This window comes from Cuculus canorus, chromosome 3, assembly GCF_017976375.1.
Source record: "Cuculus canorus isolate bCucCan1 chromosome 3, bCucCan1.pri, whole genome shotgun sequence".
Classification (NCBI taxonomy): Eukaryota; Metazoa; Chordata; class Aves; order Cuculiformes; family Cuculidae; genus Cuculus; species Cuculus canorus.
Window position 1 is genome coordinate 86,282,082 of NC_071403.1, and position 15,625 is coordinate 86,297,706.

Genomic DNA, 15,625 nt, shown 5'->3' on the forward strand with positions numbered 1-15,625 from the left:
GTTTCCAGTGGTTAACCAGAAAGCTAGGCTTCTATACTCTCGTCTTCTTCCAGCTTTATCAAGTCATTTGCTTCAAGATCCCAGGTGCATGACAATCTCTCCCCATCTCTCCAAGATTTATGGCGACCTTCCAATACCTGAAGGGGCTACAAGAAAGCTGGGCAGGGACTGTTCACAAAGGCTTGTAGTGACAGGACTAGGGGGAATGGGTATAAACTGGAGAGGGGCAGATTTAGACTAGACATAAGTAAGAATTTCTTTACCGCGAGAGTTGTGAGTCACTGAAACAGGTTGTCCAGGGAGGTTGTGGATGCCGCATCCCTGGAGGTGTTCAAAGCCAGGTTGGATGGGGCCTTGGGCGGCCCGGTCTGGTGGAAGGTGGAACTAGATGGGCTTTAAGATTTCTTCCAACCCCAACTATTTCATTATTCTATGATTTCCCAGTAGTGAAATGAGCATTATACTATTTTCTATGCCCAAGGAACATTATGCAATGTTACCAATCAATGCTCGTAAAGTCTTTCTGATCAAAGATCCAACAGCAGTGCAAAAACAGATTGTCAGGACATTCTGCATGGATATCATCACGCTGCCACACACCTTTGCTTACACTTTTATCGCAATGCCTCCATTTTTATCCCTCACCTGACACATAAAACCGAGGGCAGAGTGGGATCCAATCTTAGAATGGTTTGGGTTGGAAGGGATCTTAAAGATTATCCAGTTCCAACCCCCTTGCCATGGGGCAGGGACACCTCCCACTGGGTCAGGGTACTCAAAGCCCCATCCAGGGGGGCCTTGAACAGCTCCTGGGATGGGGCAGCCATGACTGCTCGGGGCAGCCCGTGCCAGTGCCTCACTCCCCTCACAGGGATCAATTTCTCCCTAATCCCAGCGCTAACCATCCTCCCCATTCCAGTCTAACACCTACGCCCACCCCCCGGTCCCGTCCCCGCTCCGTCGCCCTGGCCCCGCCCCCTCCCCCTCCCGGCCGCCCGCGCGCTGACTCGCCCCAGCTGCCACGTCTTCCCGCCGACGTCACCGCCTCGCCTCGCCCCTCCCCGGCCAATCGGCGGCGCCGCCCGCCTCGGGGCCGAGGGGAAGAAAGGCCGGGCCGCGCGCAAGCGTGGGCTCCGCCGCGGGGGCCGCCGGGAAAGCGAGTCCCTAATTGGCTAACGCGGGGCAGCGAGGACGGCGCCGTGGACTCGATTTCCCGTCGCTCCCCGCGGCCACCCCCCGGCCATGTAAGCGCTGTTCGGCGAGAGGCGGCCCCGTTTCCTGGTTCGGCTCCGGCAGCCATTTTGGGCTGAGGGAGCGAAGCGCGGAGGCCGCGGAGCGGGGCAGGGCGGAGGGGCAGGCCGCGCCGGGCGAAGGCGGCAGCGCTTGGACGCCTGCATCCGCGGAGCGCCCGCCTCGGCGGCGGGAGGTGCTAGGCCGCCTACACCCCCACGGAGAGCGCTCGCAGGGCCCTGGGCCCCACGGACATGTCCAGCATGAATCCCGAATAGTGAGCGCGGGCCGGGGGGGGATGTGAGGCCGCCGGGCTGAGGGGGAGGGGGAACGGGGGGGGGTCACGGACACACACGAAGCCGCCGGGCCTAGCGCGGGGTGGGGGGGCGGAGTCGGGGGGGGAGGGGAAATATGGGGTATCTAGGGCGGCGGGGGCAGACACACACGGTTTGGGGCCGCCAGTGCCGTCCCTGGCGTGGGTGACGGTCACAGGGTGTGGGGATGAATTAATTAAGATGTCCTCGGCGACCCACCGCCGTGGGCCCCGGTGGCCGCGGCAGCGATAGGAATGCGGGCTCTGCCGGCCCTAGGAAAGGCGCCTCGGGGGAACCCTCGGTGAAAGCCTATCGTCCTGGCCGGCCGCGGCTCGGCCATCCGAGGTCCACCCTTCGCTTCAGCTGCAAGTCATGTGTGTGTCACATGGCTCTTGCAAAACACTTCTTGCCTATGTAGGTTTTGCAACGCTGTGAGTCGATAATTAAATGTTCTTCGGGTTGTCCTGAGCTGAAATAGCACTTACCTAGAAAACCTCATGATGGTACAGGTCTTTTTTTTTGGAGGGTTGTTGTGTCTCCTGTGAATATGGCCTTTTTCTCTAGTTGGCCTGCTGGGGAGCAAGGATGTCTGTGCTCTCTGGTCAGCAGTTGTCTGTAGCCTGGCAACTGTAAGAGCCGTGGCTCTTTTTTCCTTGTCTGCTGGGATGCTGGAGACAATAAACCTCATTTTGCTCATGGCTTTCCTGAGTGAATAAGAGGAGAGACTTGGGATTAGTTTAAAAAACAGCTGCTGAATCCTTGAGGCTTCAGTCTTGACCAGTGTCTTTAAGAGTCTTTCACTGACGCCGGCCTTGCTGGCTCTCCAGTTTGGGATGATGAAGCCACTGTCCCCTCTGCTGTAACTGAAGTGACTATGGTATTGAAGTACTGGTATGGCATGACATTATTGCTCTAGATACCCATTATCTCTGTTCATGGATGATACTTTTAACAACATCTGACCTCAAACGGTGCTTTTCCACACAGCTGAGGCTTATGTGGTCATGGCTTTTGTGCTTTTTGTGTGGTTGCAGCACTGTGGGCCCATTAAAATCACCTGAAGAACAAACAGGAGTAGAAGGCAAAGTAGTCATCTGTAGCCAGTGCAAGGCAGTCTGTGAAAACTAAGAGGTTCAGCCAGGAACTCAAGTTACGTCTTGGCAAGGTTTCATCAAGAGCATGCTCGTGTTGTTTTGGAGAACACCAAAACGGTAGCCGGAGGTAGTCAGCAGGTGAAAGGCCAACGAATTGTTGTTGCTTCTGTGGTCATTATGACTCTTAGAGTTAAACTCAAATTTCCCTTGCAGACTGGTTTTGTAGTGAAAAAATGCCTGCCAAGTGCTCGGTCACTAACACTCTGCAAAAACGGGCTGAAGGGGGCTTTTTCCATAGATTTTTTTTTGCCTTTCCTGAAGCCTCTCGGCTATCTAAACTGATGCAGAGGGTAATTCCCTGCAATGAGGTAGTGAATGCTGCTATGAAGATGAGGAAAAGAGTTTTGAGGGAGACATTTTCAGTGAAGAGTGCTTATTCCTGGTGAGGACAGCAGAGCTCTTGAAGGTGAAACAAAGAGGAAAAGCTGTAGTTTAAAATTAATTTGTAGTACTAAATTGCCACTTCCTGAGGGGTGTGTCTGCAGGATAAGGCTGGGAGAGGGGAAGGGTGTGGCAAAGTGGATAGAAAATGTCACTTCAATATGTATACTTGGATCAGTGCTAAATCAGGAATGAGTGTTATGGGATTGTGACATTATTCCTTCTAGTTACCTGTAACAGGTACAGGTGTCTGGTCCTTTTAGAACTGCTCTGCCTAGAGCTTACACATTCTTGCTTCCTTATCACAGCTTCAGATCAGGCTGTAGCACCACATCCTCTCTCCTGGGCATGTCTGAGCTCTCAGCTCAGTGGGGTAGCTAGTTAAAGATTTTATTAATAAAAAGAGCTGCCTCCTTCAATGTTCCTGTTTAAGTTATAGGATTAGAAGCTGCTGATGCAAGGGTTTGAAGGTGGAGGGTGTGATTCAGAGAGCTTCCTTGAACCTTGAGGGCTATGGGACAGCTCAGTGAGCTAGTTGGTGTGCTTTTTCAGTTGAGCAAAGGAACTGAGGAGGGATGAATGAGAGATTAGTGCTAGCATTTGGAAGCTAAATGCTCAGAACACCTGCCCACCTAGTACTGGGATGTATTCCTTCTGTGTTCCTCCCCCTTATGGTGTTTAAATGAGCCAAAGGTCAATATTGACTCTTAAGACTAGATCCTGTAAGGTTCGCCATTTTCCACCCCTTTTGCAGTTTGCATGTAGTAGGCTGGTTAGCATAAACACACTGGTGGGTGAACTGTCTAACAGCCAAGTGATATCAGGCATTAATCTTGATCAGTGCTCTGTAGTCTCTGGATCTTATTCTAGATATCTTCTTCAATGGGAGGTGGGGAAATCAAGTGCTTTTTGGAGGAAATTTGCTTTTTCTGCATTCCTTGCATTCTTCAGAATTGTTGGGGAATACCTTTGGGGGGTTCAGTCTTCTGTGATGGTGTTCAGTAAGGACAATCGATCTACAGCTTCTGGGTTACTGGAATAATCTGAAATAGTTTGTGTTCTAATCTGTCTAAACTGCAATCTGCAATGCAAAGTGGCATTGTGTCTTCTAGATTCTGTTTACTTGCACAAGTAGTGTGTAATCAGAATGACAGTCACGCTCCTCTTCAAAATTTCTTGGGTGGCAGAACAAAGACTAGGGATTTGATGTTGCTGTGAATACCTGTTTTTGGTAAACTTGCAGCTGACAGTGATTCAAGCCCATACCAACAGTTCCTTGTTGGAGACGGATGACTACCTAGTCTTGTCAGTTTGGGCATAAAACCTTCCTGGCATTTAAAAAAAGCCCTTGTGTGTCTCCTTGTATAAACAACAATAAAGTTGCAGGTCTCTTGTTCCACACAGCTTTGGCCAGGTCTGCCCTAATCTTGACTTCCTGGTCTTCTGCTGAACTTGCTGCCTATTGTATGGGAAAGGCATGTAACAAAAGGATGCTGCTCTGCTCAGAAATTTCAGGGTTCTTTTGAAGGCACCCTTTTAGCGAGACACGATTGAATGTAGCATCTGTGTTTTATCTCTGTGGCAAGAGGAAGTTACCATATCCTGCTTCTGATGGAAAGGATTTAAGACTCTTACTGACAGTATCTACCTGCCTTCCTGCACATATTCTACAGTGTGCACTCTCATACAGGTGCCAAGTATGTCTTGCTTGTATAAATGGTGAGGAAGTTGACTAATAAATCTAGATTCTCGCTATCTCTGAGTGTAGAGAAAGGTGTGCTGCATAGCTCAGCCTGCTTCACAAAGGCTCCGTAAACTGGAAGTGCTGATCAGAAGTCCTCAGGTGTAAAGAGCAAAATTCAGTGGCTTCAGAAATGGTTGTGTGGCCTCTCGGGAGCCAATAGCAAAATAAACCTGCATGGCTTGTTGGACACAGTGCTACAGTTGAAACCGTTAACAGAAATATTCTATCAGTATAGTTCAGCCTAGAAGTAGATTTCTATGAGCTTTCTTAGCTTGTTTTCATATTTATTTGATTTAAACCGTTTCCGTACCCAAAGAGCTGTCTCTGCCATTGTGCTGTGTGTAACAGACTCCTCTCTTGCTTCTCAAGGCCCTGTATAGGCACCTTCTGGATTTTTAAAAGCTCCTAAGGCAGCAGTACCTAGAAAGGAGGGTGCTATCATTGCAATATGGAATGACTTAACTTTTCTAAAGAAAACCTCAATAGCAAGGTGCTGCTTAAATTATCTCTGAACTGATGCAGGTCTTGCTTATCTGGCAGAACTGGTTCTTTGTGACATGACACCTGTTTCTAAGGCAGAGAGTGCTAACTTGCTCAAGGCCATTTCCAGCTGTGCTGTGGCCTGGCTTGCCCTGGCTTTGGTGGGTGAGGCAAGTGGCCTGGATTCACTGCGTGAGCCTGTGCTTGTCACTTGCTTCTGGAAATACTGAAGCCCTAAGTGAGAGGAAGTTTTTCATGGTGAAGATGTCAAACCCAGTATTTAAGGCTTCTGAATTCTTGTTAACTTGGTAGTGCTGTGTACAAACTGTTCTTATTCTTGTTTGCTTCTGAACAGTAACAGATTTGATAGCAGGGTAGATCTGGTTGGGGTCTGCTGTTAGCGCTTAGAGTAACAGAAGAGGACAAATTACTTGGTGTTTGGGGGCTGGAGGGACATGAATGACCCTTGGGAGCAAGGGGAGGCTTTTAAATGAATCTTTCAGACTGGCAGCTGAAGGCTTACCTACACCAGGAGGGAATAAATTTTTTCCTCTAATTTTAGTGAAGACAATATAGTGGCAATATTCATGTGCTACCATTCTGAAGGGGATTATAATATGCTGCAGGCTCTAATACTTTCAAGTCTATTATTACTTGCTGTAAGTAGTAATTTAACTTCAGAATTGTTGCATTTTCTGGTTTTGCAGTGAAGTGAACAACCCAAACGTCCTGCTGAAGTAGGAAGAGCTGTTGGAAGGCTGAAGCAGCTGTGGCTTCAGTTTATGCATAATCCTGGGGAAGAAGGTGCATGTTTAGCATCCACTAAGCTTCGGCTTTGCAGGCCCAAGCTTCCAGAACCATGTATTTTGTCCATGATTGCCAGTCAAAGAGCAGCATGAGCAGTAATAATGCTTCTGGTCACTGATAAGTGGTTCAAATATCTTGAAGTTGTTAAGATATGTGGGTTGTGATGCAATGTAACTTATCTCCCCTCACCAGTTTAGGTTAATGACTGTCATTCTACTAAAACCATCTTGTTGTGTGCAGGACTTGACAGGTGGAAAAGAGTTTTGTGACTGTAAACTGCTACATATCCTTCGACTTTATTTTTAAATACCTTGAATGCTTTTAGCTTTACACTGTGGGGGAAAGTTGCATTTCCAAGGATCAGCTTATTAGTTGCCACAGTTACCACTCCTGACTTCTCTCTAGCCTTGAGAGAAGTGCTGCAGAAACTGGTGGTGGTTTTAGTTGAGCATGTTCTTGTAGCCCAGGACCAGCCAAGATGACAAGTTCATTTGGGCACTTGAGTGGAGCAGTGGTGAAAAGCTGAGCAGTTGGCCACCTCCTTTACCGTTATCAGCGGAGATGGATGCAGATTCCTAGCTGGATTTCTGCCAGCCAGAGTCCATGGCAGTGTTGGGGAATAATAGGTGGGGACAGTTGGCTTCAGGCATTTGCATATGCTGTATTTTCTTAGTTTGGTTAAGTGGTAGTAGAAATAAATGTGCTGTGAACTCTTCTGGTTAAATGAGAACAGAACTTAATCCTGGGCACTAAAGGGCTGAAGAGTTGCAGACCTAGAAAGAGTTAGTCTCATACTTACAAAGCAAAATAACTTAAGTGGTGGTTTGTTGCTTACTTTCTGCTACTTGATCTCTAGTATTAAACTGCCCCATTAGTCTTATGACTAACAAAATGTAATGTTTTGCCAACAATGAAATAAGGCTAGGCTAGTCATTGATACCATGCTTATTCCCTTAGTGTTGGCAACTCAACATTAAGTGGGGGGAAAAAAAAAAATTGGTGCCTCTTCGTGTCTCTTGAGAATTACTAATATCACACCTGACATCCTCTAGAGAATAAAGGTATCCTTTTCTGGCAATGGTTTTAGCTTTGTTTTAATTCCTGAATGGCAAGTTGGGTATGTGGTCACTGGCAGCTGTTACTAATCGCTGTGGAAGGTGAATGTTCATTTTGCTTTAGCAGGCCGCTGAACTTGGCATTCGTAACTCAGATATTTAAATTGCATATTGTGCTATTGAAGTCTGCTGGAACTTAAATTTAGGTGACTTAAGCTGAGGTTGCTTTTGGCTACCTATGTGGCATTTGTGAAGCTGGACAGAGGAATCAAGCCTTTGGCTCTAAGGAAGATGCAAAGATAATGGCTCTGGTGGACAGCAGTCTGTTATCTGTGTGTTACTTGAGTTAGTTAACCAAACACTGAGGTCTGTGCTTAATGGTGAAACATGATTTTTAATTTTACCTAGACCATAGAGGGCTGAAGTAGGCCTGTTTTAGTCTAGGTGATTATCACAGTAATATTCTCAGAGTAACTTTCTTGGAAGGAATGCAGTTTTATGCAAAAATGCACTGTTTGGGGCATGTGCCTCACTTCCTTTATCAAGTGAATTAAGTAAATTGTGGGTGTACCTAAATTGAATAGAGAAGCTTGGGGGACTTCCCTAGTAGTGAATTTACCCTTCTCAAAATCATAATATACTATCCATAAGGAACTTGATGTTTTTCATTAAGTGACTTAATTCTTTTTTCCTTCTGCAGTGACTATTTATTCAAGCTACTTCTGATTGGAGACTCCGGTGTTGGGAAATCTTGCCTTCTACTTAGGTTTGCAGTAAGTGATCATGCTTGAAAGCTTTATGTAAAAAAGCTAATGGGTACTTAGCAAGAATTTCTCTGCTACAAGAACTGCTTGAAAGGACTGATGCATTTGTTTGTAGCTGACTGCTCATGAGTAATACAGAAAGAAATAATGTCAAGAATGTGTCTGCTTAAGTTTAATTCTCATTTCCTGTTACTTGAGAAAGAGATACCCCAATTTAACTTCCATCATTACATAGTGGTAGAACACTGACAGTGAAAGGACATCATTGAACTCTGGGGTGTGTGCCTTCAGTCTTGAAGAGTACAAATGTGTTGGGGCAAGACCTTGATCAGTTACTACTTGATCTGAATATTTTCAGCCAGGTGATGTTTGATTTCTTCGTTGAAAAGCCTACCAATTGCTTAGCTAGAGGGAGAAGTAATTTAAATAATACTCCAGGAATAACGAAGCCTTGTGTGTCCTTTAGTGAATATGTATAATTGCTGGTGGGCTGCTCTGGCTGAAATTTGATGCAAAAAGCTCTAGTTTCCCTGTGAACAGGAAAAGTTGAGTTTGACAGCTGTGACTCGAAGAAGCTGGAGTCCAGCAATGTTTTTGTCTGCCTCTATGCCAAAGTATAGCTTTATATTGCTGTGGGAGGAGAAGAAGAGAGAATATGCAACATATACTAAACTTCAGTTTCTAAACTCTACTGCAAGATGATGGCAGTAGTTTCACAGCCAAAACCACTGCTCTAGGCACCTCTGCGAAGAGCCTCTTGTGTTTCATGTTAGTACTATGAATTGGTGGTCTGGTGTGCGCACATAACATCACCTAAGTTAGAGCTGTTACAACCACTGTTTTTGCAGTATCAGGAGAGGGAGATGCTAAAACCAGTGCAAACACTAAAAAGAAGTAACCTGCTCTGCTCCTGAAACTGGAGGCAGTGGCTTAAAGAGGGCACCAAGGCTGGAGCAGTACTTCCAGATCAGTCTAGTCTGCTTCTCTTGCAGATACGTTCAAATTAGTTTTGGCTTCACGTGAATAATCCAACTTCTCTTTTGGGATAGCCAGCTTAAGTTTGTGCTCAGTTGTCTGATGTTTTTTCAACTAAGTAGCTTTTTTTCTTTAGAAATTTGAATTTGTATCTAAGCGATTTTATTCTGGTATAAGGAATTACCATAGCATTCACTTTACCACTGTTCTTCCTGCTGTAGGTTAAATGGCATTAGGCTTTTCAGACATACTCTTTTGCATTTAACCAGTATATGTTAAGAAAATAAATGTCATGTCACACTAAAAGTCTTAATGCTTTATTCTTGCTTGCATGTATTCCCTCAGGCAGATGTATTACCTGAGGTGTCTTCCATTCACAACCTGAAAAAATCCCTCGCTTTTGTGGTAGCTGTTTGTGGCATAAAGCCTTTTCTGGTTCATTTTTACGTGAAGTTCTGTATACAATAGAAACACCCTTCATAGTGCAATGTTACATAGTAGCCATCAGTAGAAAGTAGCAAAAACTGATCCAATGCTTCCTGTGTGCCTTAAGGCCTGCTGGAGACTGCACTTGGGTCCATGCAAGCTGATAAACCAGTGCTGCGTTTTCCTTCCTGTGTTTACATATACAGAGCAGAGGACTTAACACAAGTATCTGAGCTGTAACTCTAAACTGCCTTAGCAACCAGCTGTGACAGCAGAGGATCTGGAATTCAGATGTGGAGTATGAATGAGGCAAAAAGCCCCTGTCTTCTTGTAGATAGCTGCTGTGTAATACAGCTGAAACAACATCGGGGAAAATAAAAATCTGAGGTATTCTAATAATCGTGGTCATTCTAAGTAGCTCCTTGCTCTTCTAGCACAAGCAAAGACTGTTTTGGTGGTTTTTTTTAACTACGGATCAAAAGGACTTAACACTACAGGATTTCCAGAAAGGAGGCTTTTGGACCAGTTTTTGGAATAGTCTTGTTTGAGCTGCTTTTCAGAAACTTTGCAGAATTTGAGAAGTAAATACTGTGTGAAAATACGTAGCTGTCTACTGGACTTTGCCATGAATGATCAGACTGGTTTTGCTAGGGAGTTGGGTACCTTTGTTTGCCTGTTGTGTAATGAAGTAGAGAGGTGCAGCTGGCTTGACTTATGTTCACTCTTTCTCCTAGGATGACACGTACACAGAAAGCTATATCAGCACGATTGGTGTGGACTTCAAAATCAGAACTATAGAACTAGATGGGAAAACAATCAAGCTTCAGATAGTAAGTAGCATTTCTCAAATCCTGAGTACTTCAGTCTGATGAAGACAGAATTACCTTCATAACTGTTGGTAGTTACCTTTGTACTTTAATCACTGAAATAAGTGATATCTTCTTTGTTCTAAGAGGCTGGGAAGTTTTTACAAGCTTAAAGACTTCCCATGACCTGTCCTTAAGGAAGGATGTTTATCAAGGCTGTCTGAAAGATTATATGGCCTGTTACAAATTTATTTTACTGGGAGGAAAAGAACCTAAGTAATTAATAGGCACTGTGAGCTGAAGTGCAGAATGCTTTGCTGGAGTGCTCTTGTATCAAAACTGTTGCAATTCTGCAGTATTTAGCAAGGATTTGTGTAAATGGAAGGAGATCACACAGTTATTCAAGATGTCCATTCTACAGCAGCTGTTAATACTAAATTGAACTGTCAAGTGCTGGAAACAGGTTTTCTTGCCCTGAACAGAAGAACTCTCACACACTTGTAACTGGTCTGTCTGCCTTAGTGTTAGGTGGTGTTTCCTGGTTATGTATTTAGCCTTTCACTTGGAATAAACAGGGGAAGAGACTTGGCAGTTCTTTCCTCTAATCTTGAAACACTCTAAAAGGGTGACTGGTGTAATGACATCTAATATCTATGCAAGGTCACACAATCCTTGTCAGCAACCACTTCCAGCTGAAGTGGGAGGTGCTGGGGACTTGAAGGCAATGACTCAGGGATTCCAGGCTGTGTTGTGGAGCAGGTGTTCAGTTTATGTCCAGAAGCCTAAGCATGAATCCAAGTCTCCAGACTCTCATGTAGCTGTCCTGAGTCCAGAGCAGACCACTAGGAATGCCATCACTATTGAAATCTGAGTGTGACTGGTTTTAATAGGCAGCTTACCCTATTCTTGACATGGGTCCGGAGAGGGAAATGTTCATGTGAGTGCTGTTCCTATCGCAGTGTGGGGAGATGTCAAGCATATAATGTCCCTCTGTAACTCAGCAGGAGAATGGAGCCAGGTTTGGTTTGAGTTGTTGCACCTTGTACTCTGAAGAGGATGTTGCCTTTGAATACCTTTGCTGCAGCTCCTGTATCAGGGAAGCTGAAGGGAGCGGTCGTGTTAGAGACCCAACACTTCTCTGACCTTATTCCCAACAGGTTTTTGAGCCCTGGCTCATGTACCTTTTTCTGATCACTGAACCATGGCCTCTTCATAGGTCAGAGCTGCTTAATGTTTTCCTTGGTGAGCTCTCTTGTCTGCACTTGTCTGATGCTGAACAAATGAGCTCTTCTAGAAAAGTACCTGCTGAAGTGTAATTCTTCTCAGTTAAAATATCTTTATCTTCTGAATTTCTATATGATGTGTACAGTGTAAGAGCCATTTCTGTAGCTGTGACTGGGGGTTCACTTGTTGGATGGCTCATCAGCTGAGCTATATCTCTAGTACCTAACGTGTAACACTGGTAGAGCAGTAACCGATCCTGTTTGTCTTGTAGTGGGACACAGCGGGACAGGAGAGGTTTCGAACTATCACTTCCAGTTACTATAGAGGCGCTCATGGCATCATAGTTGTGTATGATGTTACAGATCAGGTAAGTGTTAAACCTGTGCCTGGAGAGTGTCTCCAGGTAGAATATATCAGTTTGATAAGTAATTTGGGAATGCAGCAATTTGGCACTTCTTAAGCAAACAGTGACTGTGTTCTTCAGGCTGCACTAAGGTTTATTGAGCCAAATGTATATGTTAGTCTCCAATTTGGGGCTAAACACAGACATAAAAAGAGCAGGGGGCGCTGACGGTGTGAAGCAGTTGTACCTTAGACTTAAATGAAAACTTGCTGTACAGGTAATTGTTCTGTGTGAATACTTCTTACCTTGCCTTTGGTAGCAGGAAGTCTGAGTTACTGATGGAAGTTGTTGAAGGATTTCTGAATGTACTTGAACTTTGTCTACAACAAAAACTGGCATTTGGAACAGAAAACTGTCAGTGAGTATGCAGGGTACAACTGAGCCAGTGTTCTCTGTGAAAGAATTTCTGAAGATTACTGGTGCAGTTGTCCTGTTTGAAGGGCTCTTAGGAAGTGTAGAGTTTCCTGAATTAGTAGAAAAAGAACACCTGGGTTCAGTCACCAACTTGAATGCCAGTTCAGCATGGCAGTTCTGTGTTTCTGGAGTCAAAGGCTGTTCCAGCATCTTTACAACAACATGGTTTGCACCTAACACCTGGTGCTTTGTAAATGCCTGGGATTCTGGTCTCAGCTGTGTGCCATGTCTCTTATCTCTCCTATGGGATGAGGTGGAGGAAGAATCCCAGATGATAGAAGTTGTTGACTGTTAAACATTGGGAGCAGGGAAAAATAATGGGGGCAGTGCAGCAAGGGAGGAAGGGCTGATTGTGTAGGGCTTGGAACACAGGCTAAGAAGTTGTACCGACCATATGTTGACTTGCTTATCTGAAGGCAGTTGGGGAGTGCTACAGTGTTAGAGTGCACACTCTTGTGGTTGTGAATCACATGGATAAGTATGCTGCTTTCTCATCTTTCCTAGTCATTGCTGAATAGTGCTGAGTTTTCCTCTCGGTAAAGGGTCTTGCTTACAGTTCTATTCTCTCCTAGGAGTCTTTCAATAATGTAAAACAGTGGCTGCAAGAGATAGACCGTTATGCCAGTGAAAACGTCAATAAGTTGTTGGTGGGGAACAAATGTGATCTGACCACAAAGAAAGTAGTAGACTACACAACAGCAAAGGTATGTTGATATTAATGTGTATTTGCTTGAGTGAGCAGCTAGTCTGGATTGTAACGTGCTTGAGTAAGCTGTGGTGCAGGGAAGTGCCTTGTAGTGCATGTAGACGTACCATAAATGCAGGTGGCTTCATGACCCATTGCAGAGCAAGTCATCATCAGACTGGAGTTTGGGAGGGGGAATGTGGTCTAGGAACTTGTGCCTTATCCAGCAGTGCACCAGGAAATGAGGTGGGGTGTGAACCAATGTATGAGCTTACTGTTCACTTTCTCCATTTGCAGGAATTTGCAGATTCTCTTGGAATTCCATTTTTGGAAACCAGTGCAAAGAATGCCACAAATGTAGAACAGTCTTTCATGACCATGGCTGCTGAGATTAAAAAACGAATGGGTCCGGGAGCGACAGCTGGTGGTGCAGAAAAGTCCAATGTTAAAATTCAGAGCACTCCAGTCAAGCAGTCTAGTGGAGGTTGCTGCTAAAACTTGCCTCCCCCCTTTTGTCTCACAACAATGAATTTGCAATCTGAACCCAAGTGAAAAAAAATTGCCTGAATTGTACTGTATGTAGCTGCACTACAACAGATTCTTACCGTCTCCACAAAGGTCAGAGATTGTAAATGGTCAATACTGACTTTTTTTATTCCCTTGGCTCAAGACAGCTAACTTCATTTTCAGAACTGTTTTAAACCTTTGTGTGCTGGTTTATAAATGTGTAATCCTTGTTGCTTTTCCTGATACCAGACTGTTTCCTGTGGTTGGTTAGGATGTATTTTTGTTTTGATGTTTCTATTGGCATGTTTAGATGTCAGGTTTAGTCTTCTGAAGATGAAGTTTAGCCATTTTGTATCAAACAGCACAACAGTGTCTGTCACTTTCCATGCATAAAATTTAGTAAGATACATGTAAGATCTGATTTGCTAGTTCCTTCTTGTAGAATTATAAATGGAGAGATCACACTATCTGATTAATAGTTTCTTCATACTCTGCATATAATTTGTGGCTGCAGAATATTGTAATTTGTTGCACAATATGTAACAAAACTGAAGAAATGTTTAATAAATATTGTACTTATTGGAAGTAATATCAAACTGTATGGTGATAAATATTGTCTTAATTTGTATGGCTAAGGGGAAAATCAGGTTTGCATTGTGCACAAAACATATCTGTGTGCAGCCATGGCTCTCAGACCTCCTAGTAGACCAGAGACCTTCCCTGCAACTAAAACTAGTGGCTGTGGCCCAAAAGCCGGAGTTGTCGTGGTGCTTAAGGCACATCTGCTGTACCAGAAACATCCAGCCAATGTTTCCGGAGGCATAATGCACTCTGAATGTACAACAGTTCCCAAACTTAGTCTTGGAACTTAATTTATTTCTCAAGGACTCTATTTAGGGAATTCCTGTCTGTTTTGTGTAATAGGGGAGAGAACAGTATTTCCCTAACATGAATGACTTCAGTGTAACCTTGAGGTGGTGTAACATTTTACCACTCTATTGTCTTTTCAATATACTGTTAATCCCATCCTCTCTTAATCAGTACTCTTCTGACTTTGTGCAACAGCTTAGCTTCTATTCTGTTCTGCATAGAGGCATCAGGAGGATGACATGGGGACAGCAAGGCCCCACAACAGACTGTTGCTCCAAGTAGGCGCATTCTCAAACAATTTGGAACTAACCAGCAGCCCAGAGGTTTTGGACAGTGTGTGATTCTTTGTACAGAGCTAATCAAATCATTAGTGCCTGATGTCTAGCTAAAAGCCACAGGAAAGCTAGCCTATAACACTTCCTATACATGTAAAATTGTTCAGCTTTATCTAAACTCAAATGTTCAGCCTATTCTGTAAATAGTCTCATGTTTGAAAGACCATGTAACATTCCCCTAGTAGTAAATACACCCTGTGATAGTAAAAAATATAGCCTAGTTATGTTGTGAGGTATAAACTAAAACTGGTGCAAATATCCTCTGATTTTTTTTTTTTGGGGGGGGGGTGACTTTGGCTAACAGCTTTCTTCAACATAGTTGCATCAATCAACAGGCAATTGTAATACATAAAGTATTGTCATGGTTAAGTTGAACTCTTCCACTGAGACCTTCACAATAAAGTGATGTGCTTTCTATTAGAGATGTGCTTGTTGGTATAATTCATTATGTAATGTGACTCGCTCCTCTTGGCGAGCAGGAGCAGTAGGAGTAGGGAGTGCTGCTGAGATCAGGAAGCAAACCAGAAAGGTGTATTTGAGGGTAAAACATCTTCCCTGCAGAGAAGTGCACAAATGAACTTAAATGTCGAGATGCCTGCTACATACTATCCAAAACAATGTTAATATATACAGTAATAAAAGCATTGCAAAACCAACTTGGGCTACACCAGGTGTTTGGTGGTTATTTTTTTTTTCCCAAAGTCACTGCTGTGTTCTTGTGATAGTGCTATTAAATGCTAGTAGGTGGAAGAAGGTAGAGCAGGCGTAGTAATCCTGGGCAAGGGCACTGTGGCCTCTCTCTGAGCTGAAATGGTAAATAGCTTTGATGCATGGGTAATTGCAAGTGGTGCAGACAGGCAGGGGCAGCCTTTCCTTGCATGCAAACCCCACCCTGCCCTGTTGCAGGCTCTGTTTAAGCATCACCCTTGATGCCCATGGGACCTGGTGTCATTGAAGCTAAGGAGACCAGCCTGGCGATAACTCTTTGCTTGACTCTTTTTGTTGAACTTACACTGATCTATGAATTATCATCTGTTATCTAACAGCCTGG

The 15,625-nt window shown here is 44.4% G+C and overlaps 1 protein-coding gene across 1 annotated transcript; it reads left to right on the forward strand.

The window, feature by feature from the left end:
• Positions 1-1,267: 1,267 nt before the first annotated feature.
• On the forward strand, positions 1,268-14,996 carry RAB1A (RAB1A, member RAS oncogene family). The gene is made up of 6 exons (XM_054061683.1): positions 1,268-1,507; positions 7,866-7,938; positions 10,065-10,160; positions 11,632-11,727; positions 12,750-12,881; positions 13,160-14,996. The coding sequence occupies exons 1-6, from the start codon at positions 1,485-1,487 to the stop codon at positions 13,355-13,357; spliced, it is 618 nt and encodes a 205-aa protein (XP_053917658.1). The 5' UTR covers positions 1,268-1,484; the 3' UTR covers positions 13,358-14,996.
• The last annotated feature ends 629 nt before the right edge of the window (positions 14,997-15,625 follow it).